The 7,516-nt window shown below is 37.6% G+C and overlaps 1 protein-coding gene across 1 annotated transcript in view; it reads right to left on the bottom strand.

Moving 5' to 3' along the window:
- Window positions 1-245: 245 nt before the first annotated feature.
- The window catches only part of LOC110167138 (protein arginine N-methyltransferase 8), a 113,699-nt gene continuing 106,428 nt past the window's right edge, over window positions 246-7,516 (bottom strand). Inside the window, 2 exon segments of the mRNA XM_055155458.1 lie at window positions 246-515; window positions 5,650-5,771. Coding sequence (XP_055011433.1) covers window positions 432-515; window positions 5,650-5,771 — 206 coding nt within the window. The 3' untranslated portion in view covers window positions 246-431.

Below are 7,516 nucleotides of genomic sequence, written 5' to 3'. Positions count from 1 at the left end.
CAGACAAACAGATGAGTTTAATACCATACTGTGGAACCTTTCAGACAAAGCAATAACATCTCCATGGAGACAGGCAGACTGCAGACCCTCCACCAAAAAAGTCAGAGCGAACCTTTAAACCTACAGCGAAAAAAATGTGCACAAGAAATCAACTTTACTACTAAGAAACTACGTCATTTCACATACACCAAGAACATTCAATAAAAATATTCCTGACTATTTTTTTTTTTTGTGTGTCAGTTTTACATTCAGATAATTTTAACAGTCAGCATCAGTAACCTCCAGAGCGAGTACACTGTCATGTTTTAACCGGGGCCCTGTGATGCACGTGTGACAGCGCCCCCTTGTGTCCCGCACGGTGGGTGATCCGGGAGGTGTTTCCGGTGATGGTCATCGTCATGGTAACGCTGCCCCGCCCCCTCCCGGTCAGTCTAGCGCATCTTGTAGTCGTGGGAAATGGCCGCTTCACACAGCTGCCCCTTGAAATCCAGCTCGAAGGTGAAGTCCAGGTCACGCTGAGAGGAAAAACAACAACGTCAGTCACAGTTTTAAAACAGACGTAAAGATGCACTGTGTAGTTTTCCGTGGAGATGTTGCTTTTCCTGGAATAGTCCAAAGTATTAAACGGACAGTTGGGAATTTTGGACATAGGACCTCATTTCCTAGTGAGTCAGAGTGTTGGAGACGTGTGGAGACACTTTTTTAAATATTCCATCCAGTCCTTGTATTTGCAGAGGTCACTGGTGCTAGACTAGTGCATGTCAATGGTCATAGTTATACTGACACTAAAAACAGTCTTACCCACTTCATAAAACACCTGAAACAAATCTATTATTACACCAGACTGTCGATGTAAATGTCTGTGTTGATAGAATAATGTTTGAAATAAAACTAACCTTGCATCGCGTGAATCGTCGCATGTTGAGGGACTATTTTCTCATATATCAGTCCGCCGCTGCCGAGCTTTCTATCAGGAAGTACAACTCACTGCTGCTGCTCAGACATAAATCCTTCAAATTTAGTGTAGTGTTGTGTCGTCTAGTCTTGTCTAGTCAATAAGCAGACAGATCATTAAGTGTCCTCTTACAGAAGTCCCAGCCTTTAAACACAAACTGAGCCAACTTGAACACATTAAATTTAAACAAATACTCCAGTCTCTCCTCATCAGACACAGAAAACCAACAGTAAGACACATTAGACAACCAGTGTCGGGGAGTAACAGATTACATGTACCAGAGTTATATAATCAGAGTACAAATGATGAGTAACTGTATTCAGTTACAGTTACTGTTTCAATGAGAGGTAATGGGATTACAGTTACTTTGCTGAAATAAATGGATTACACAGCGGGATTTTCCTGTTTTCACATTTTGGGCTATCCCTTTTTTTCTTTTTTCTTTCAGTAATTCCACTCATTGCCGGACACTAAAACAGGTCTAAACCAAGTCTAAACCCAGGTCCAAACCAGGTCCAAACCAGGTCTATATCTGGTCTAAACCAGGACTAAAACAGGACTAAAACCAGGTCTAAAAAAGGTAAAAAACCTGGTCTAAACCAGGACTAAAACCAGGTCTAAACCAGGTCTAAACCAGGACTAAACCAAGACTAAAACCAGGTATTAACTATGTCTCAAACAGGATTTAACTGGACTAAATCATGCTGCACGGACTGTGTCTCCTCGTCTTCTATCAATAATATTTTTAATACGGTTCAGTAAAGTCTGGGTATTTCATTGTCTTTTAGCAGACAAAACATCTTATGTGAAGGAAGATTTCCTAGTCTTTGCTTCTCTACAGCAAATCAAATAATCCAAAGTATTCAGATTACGTTACTCACTTTAAATAATTTAATGGATTATGTTACAAACTACATTTTGGGGTATGTAATCTGTAATCTGTAGGGGATTACATTTTAAAAGTAACTTTCCCAACACTGTAGACAACAACTGACAGTGCAGGCCATGATACAAGGACAGTAGAACAGAAAATGTATTTAATTTTCAATGTCCTTTAAGTCACAAAGACACATGTGCACTTTTCCTCTAGGACTGAGTGGAAGCGTCCCGTCTCCAAGGCCAGAGGCAGAGTCCCACACCTCAGCTGGACACATACTGACCTCTGACCTTATTTAGATTATTTATAATAATAACAGACATTTACCTCGACAGTCTGGTGAAATAATAGATTTGCTTGTAATAATTGATTTGCTTTGTGGAGTGGGTAAGACTGTTTTTAGTAGCACCAGTGACCTCTGCAAACACAAGGACTGGATGGAATATTTTTAAAAAGTATCTCCACACGTCTCCAACACTCTGGCTCACTAGGAAATGAGGTCCTGTGTCCAAAATTCCCAACTGTCCCTTTAACCTTGCACAGAGAGATGGATTCTTGCAATTTTTGTCAGTTCACAAACTCATGAGAATCCATCTTGGCGCCTGCTGCAAGGTTAATCAGACGGATGGACCAATCACATGTCCTGAAAATGTAACTTGTCGTCAACTGACTAAATAAAAAAAACAAACATAAATCTTACATAAACAGAGTAAAAACCAAATTACTGTATTTTTTGGACTATTAGTCACACTTTTTTCATGGTTTGGGTGTTTCCTGTGACTTCTAATAATTAAATCTGCACATAGGCTAAGGGAATGTGCAATAATTATAATTAAAGCTGCACATAGGCTTAGGGAATGTGCAATAATTAATAGAACAGAAGAATGCACGGGCTTGCCTGTTAAGGATAATTTTAAGGGTCCTGTTGGTGCATCACTCGTGGTCATACTTGGCCTCATATTTACTTTGTTTTATGGTGTTTGTTTATGTGCTGCTTTGTGTTGTGTTGTCCTGTTTCTTGATAAAGCATGTTACCCCCTGTCCCAAGACAAATTTCTCCCATGGGAGACAATAAAGGATTGTCTTATCTTATCTTATCTTATCTTCTACTCCGGTGCGACTTATATATTAAAGTTTCACACTGACAGCCACAAGGGGGCGCTCTAGTCTTGTGTGTCAGTATCTGCTGCTCCTGTTCCTCCTGTACCACTGTCACTTCACTCTACTGCGCATGTCTCCTGCAGAAAGAGTTGCCGTTCTGTCTGGTACATAGACTCACTTTTACTGTCTATGTGTCTGGTGTCATCACACGGCGATAAACTGTTAATCATATTTTGCAGATTACAAGCTGCAAGTAGTGAAATCTGCAGCTGAAAACGGTAATCAAGCAGCAGAAAGAAAGTTTGGAGTGAGAGAGAAACTTGTGAGGGACTGGAGAAAATCAGAGGATACTCGAACTGCAGTGAAGAAAACAGAAAAAGTTAAGTTGGCAGAGTTGCTCAGAAGTGACACCGAGGATGAAGAATTTAATAAACTTAGTGATTTGGAGTGAGATGGAGAGTTTGGTAAACCTGTTCTGTTCTGTTGTTTGTTCTACAATTATTTGAATAACTGTTCATATGTGACGTGAACATATCAGACGCCTTTTCAGCCTGTGTTATTAGGTTCTTTTTTCAGACCAACAGTTTGTTTTCATACCTGACAGTTTCGACTGCTCCCTTCGCTCTTCCGCACAGTCACGTGATGTTACTGTGACGTGTCGCTCAGCTGATTTAAACAGGTTTTGGTGCTGTTTTCCTATCGGTGGAGGCAGGACGACAGCGCCATCTGCAGTCTGACCTCCTCAGGACAGTATCCCAGGAGTGTCAGAGTAAAAAGACAGCGCCAAAACTTGTTTAAATCAGCTGAGCGACACGTGACAGCAACATCATGTGACTCTGAGGAAGAGCACTAGTGAGCAGTCGAAACTGTCAGGTATGAAAACAAACTCTTGGTCTGAAAAAAGAACCTAATAACATGAATTATCAGAACATGAAATGTACCTCATTGGCCTATCCAGCCTGTTGTTCTCTGTTCTATTGTTATTAATATTGATTTATTGATTTAAGTATTTATTTTGGGAAAATAAGAAATGTACATCCTTTTACAACACATAACATCAATGAAATCATAGCAGAAATAACAAAAAAATAAAATTAATAAATATAAAAAATCTGGCCCAAAAAGGAGTGGGAAGAAGAAAACATATGGGAAGAAGAAAACTTATAATATATAATTATAACTTGTCTTTCAAGATGAAATGTCAGTTCCTGGTCTCTGATTTTATATATTAAAAAAATTCCCCCCAAAAAGTACCACTTACATATGTTTTTTTCTTCTTTATGATGCATTTTTTGGCTGGTGTGACTTTTACTCCAGAGCGACTTATACTCTGAAAAATACAGTACTTAAAAATGCAATTAATATTCTGAATTTGAATGATTTTAAAGGGTCTTGTGTTTTTGCCGTGCGTTCAAAAATCAGGTCCCATATTTGAGCCCCAGGTCCAGTGTTTGTTCCTATGACGACTGGAAACATCATGAGGAGCAAGGACACTGTGATGTCAAGATGTGATCTGTTCTCAAGTGTTTTCAGAGTCTGGTACAAACCCTTTTCATTTCCATGCAAAGAAAGGACATTGCAAAAATATCATGAAAATAGAGTAAGCCATAGCAACACATCTTGTAAAAATGGCAACAGACTTTCGCACAAAATCCTCTGCAGGACATTGGTTTCTGGATTTAGTTCATTTCAGTGGAATTTAAGGAAAACATATTGAGCTTGACACAATATCCTGGATGATTATATTATATTTTTAATAAAAGAAACAAGTCTGCTGGCTTCTGTGTTAGAAAACCACAGTGGCAAAGCAATAACATCTCCATGGACAAAGGCCTGCAGCACATCTGAAATAAACATAATACTTATACACAGTGTTGGGGAGTAACAGATTACATGTACCGGAGTTATGTAATCAGAGTACAAATTATGAGTAACTGTATTCAGTTACAGTTACTGTTTCAATGAGAGGTAATTGGATTACAGTTACTTTGTTGAAATAAATGGATTACATGGCGGTATTTTCCTGTTTTCACATTTTGGGCTATATTTTTATTTTATTTGTATTTTTTTTTGGTAATTCCACTCATTGCTGGAAACTAAACCAGGTCTAAACTAGATCTAGACCAGGTCTAAACCAGGTCTAAACCAGGTCTAAACCAGGTCTAAAATAGGACTAAAACAGGACTAAATCCAGGTCTAAACCAGGACTAGACCAGGACTAAGACCAGGTCTAAACTAGATCTAAACCAGGACTAAAACCAGGTCTAAACGAGATCTAGACCAGGTCTAAACTAGATCTAAACCAGGTCTAAACCAGGTCTAAAACAGGTCTAAACCAGGACTAAACCAGGACTAAACTAGATCTAAACCAGGTCTAAAACAGGTCTAAAACCAGGACTAAACCAGGACCAAAACCAGGTCTAAACCAGGTTTAAAACAGGACTAAAACAGGATTTAACAGGACTAAACATGCTGCGTGGACGTGTTTCCTCCTCTTCTATATTTTTTAATTTGGTTGAGTAAATTCCTCGTCTTTGCTTCTCTACAGCAAATCAAGTAATCCAAAGTATTCAGATTACATTACTCACTTTAAGTAACTTGATGGATTCCGTAACAAACTACATTTTGGTGTGTGTAATCTGTAATCTGTAATCTGTAGAAGAATACATTTTAAAAGTCACCTTCCCAACACTGCTTATAATAATGGAAAACTCACAATATTCTTCTCGTTGGGCTTCATGGAGATGCTTCCTGTGATCTCCTCTCCTCTCCTCACGGTCAGATAATCCTCCAGGTAAAACACCGTCTGTTTCCAGTGTGTGTATGAGGCGTCTGGAGCTGAAAAAGGAATAAAAATGGAATAACACCTGTACTACGACAGGCTCCAGCACCGTGTACATGTGAATACATTTCTAGGGTTTAATATTCAGGTGTAACATTCAGGTTTTTCTCTTACTTCAGGGTCATGTGGATCAAAATGTTCAGTGCTTGTGTGTGTGGAAAGTATACTGAGATTATTTTGTTATGAAACATGTGAAATTAGGTTCATGTTATTTATATCAAATACATAAAGATCAATCAGTAGTGGAACGTAAAAGAAGTGAAGTACTATACTTAAGTACACCTGTTAGGTATCTGTACTTTACTTAAGTACATATAAACTGGATACTGTTACTTTTACTTCATTGAGTGTAAGTATCTGTGCTTTCTACTCCACTACATTTTTGAACTGGACTGAAAAGTAAAAGTATTTTTTATTATTGTGTGAGACCTGCTGAAAACGCTGATAAATAAAAACAGAAGAAGAAAAAAAAAAAGAAAATTTAATCATTTCTGTCAATTCAAAACAAATCTATATCACAATCACTACTAGATCTCAAAATCTGTGTGAAACCCTTTTTTTTTTGCTATCATTTTTTCAAATTTGTAATCAGACAACATCAAATTACATTAGATATTATAGTTTGAGACCTGCTGAAAAGCCTGAGGATTTATTTTGAACACATTTGTAGTTTGTAAAAACAGCTAGAAAAAAAAAGGGAAAAAAAAGAAAAAAGGATTGATTCAATTGTTTCTGTTGAACAAAATCAAAACTACATTTCAAATTTTGTTAGACCTCAGAATCTGTGCAAAATACTTTTACTTTTTACTCTTTAAGTAAATATTTAAACAGGTGCTTCAGTTCTTTTACTTGAGTAGATTTTTCAAGTGATACTTTTTTTTTTATGAGAAGAACTAAATACAATTATTTCACCTTTGAAAATGATTTTTACCTTCAAATTTCCGGCACTAGCATGGGAACAGTCTGTGCACCCAACTATGCCAACTTATATGTGGGTCTTTTTGAAAACAAATTTGTATTTAATTCTCTCTCAATAATTTATCAAGCATAAAAAATGGTTTAGATACATTGATGACATTTTTTGTATATTCCATGGCAGCATTCAACAGCTGGAAAGCTTTGTGTCACTCTTAAACAGTTTTGATTCCAACCTTCAATTCACTGCACAATTTAGTTCTAACAAAGTAAGTTTTTTGGACATGTGGGTACGAAAGGACAATGGGAATATCATCACCTCATTGTATCGTAAAGAAACTGACAAAAACACTTTACTGTTGGCCTCTAGTTTCCATCCGACTCCCCTAAAAAGAGGTTTGCCTACAAGTCAATTTTATCGATTACGAAGAATTTGCCATTCCACTGAGGACTTTATTCAACAAGCCACTGATATGAAAGTGAGATTCCAACAACGAGGGTACCCTATGTCTTGGATTGATGATGCTTATGGGCAGGCTCTCCATAAGTCACGGACAGATTTATTAAAAAAGAGCACCAAAAGGCAGAAACATTATTCCGTAACTTGTATCACCCAATATTTGACCCATACACCTGCAATTAAATCAATTTTCCTGAAATACTGGCATATTTTGAAATCAGACCCGGAAATTTCAACCATCTTTAAAGATCCTCCACTCTTTGTTCACAAACGAGGCAAAAATCTTAGAGACTATCTGGTACGGGCCAATTTCACAAACAAAACTAAACTATCCTCCCAATCTCTATTGCACCCTCTACCCAATGG

The sequence above is a fragment of the Boleophthalmus pectinirostris genome, unplaced genomic scaffold, assembly GCF_026225935.1.
Source record: "Boleophthalmus pectinirostris isolate CB_2022bp ecotype Guang Dong unplaced genomic scaffold, ASM2622593v1 HiC_scaffold_2, whole genome shotgun sequence".
Classification (NCBI taxonomy): Eukaryota; Metazoa; Chordata; class Actinopteri; order Gobiiformes; family Gobiidae; genus Boleophthalmus; species Boleophthalmus pectinirostris.
The sequence above is the reverse complement of the archived record's forward strand: the minus strand, read 5'-3'. Positions and strand labels throughout refer to the sequence as shown.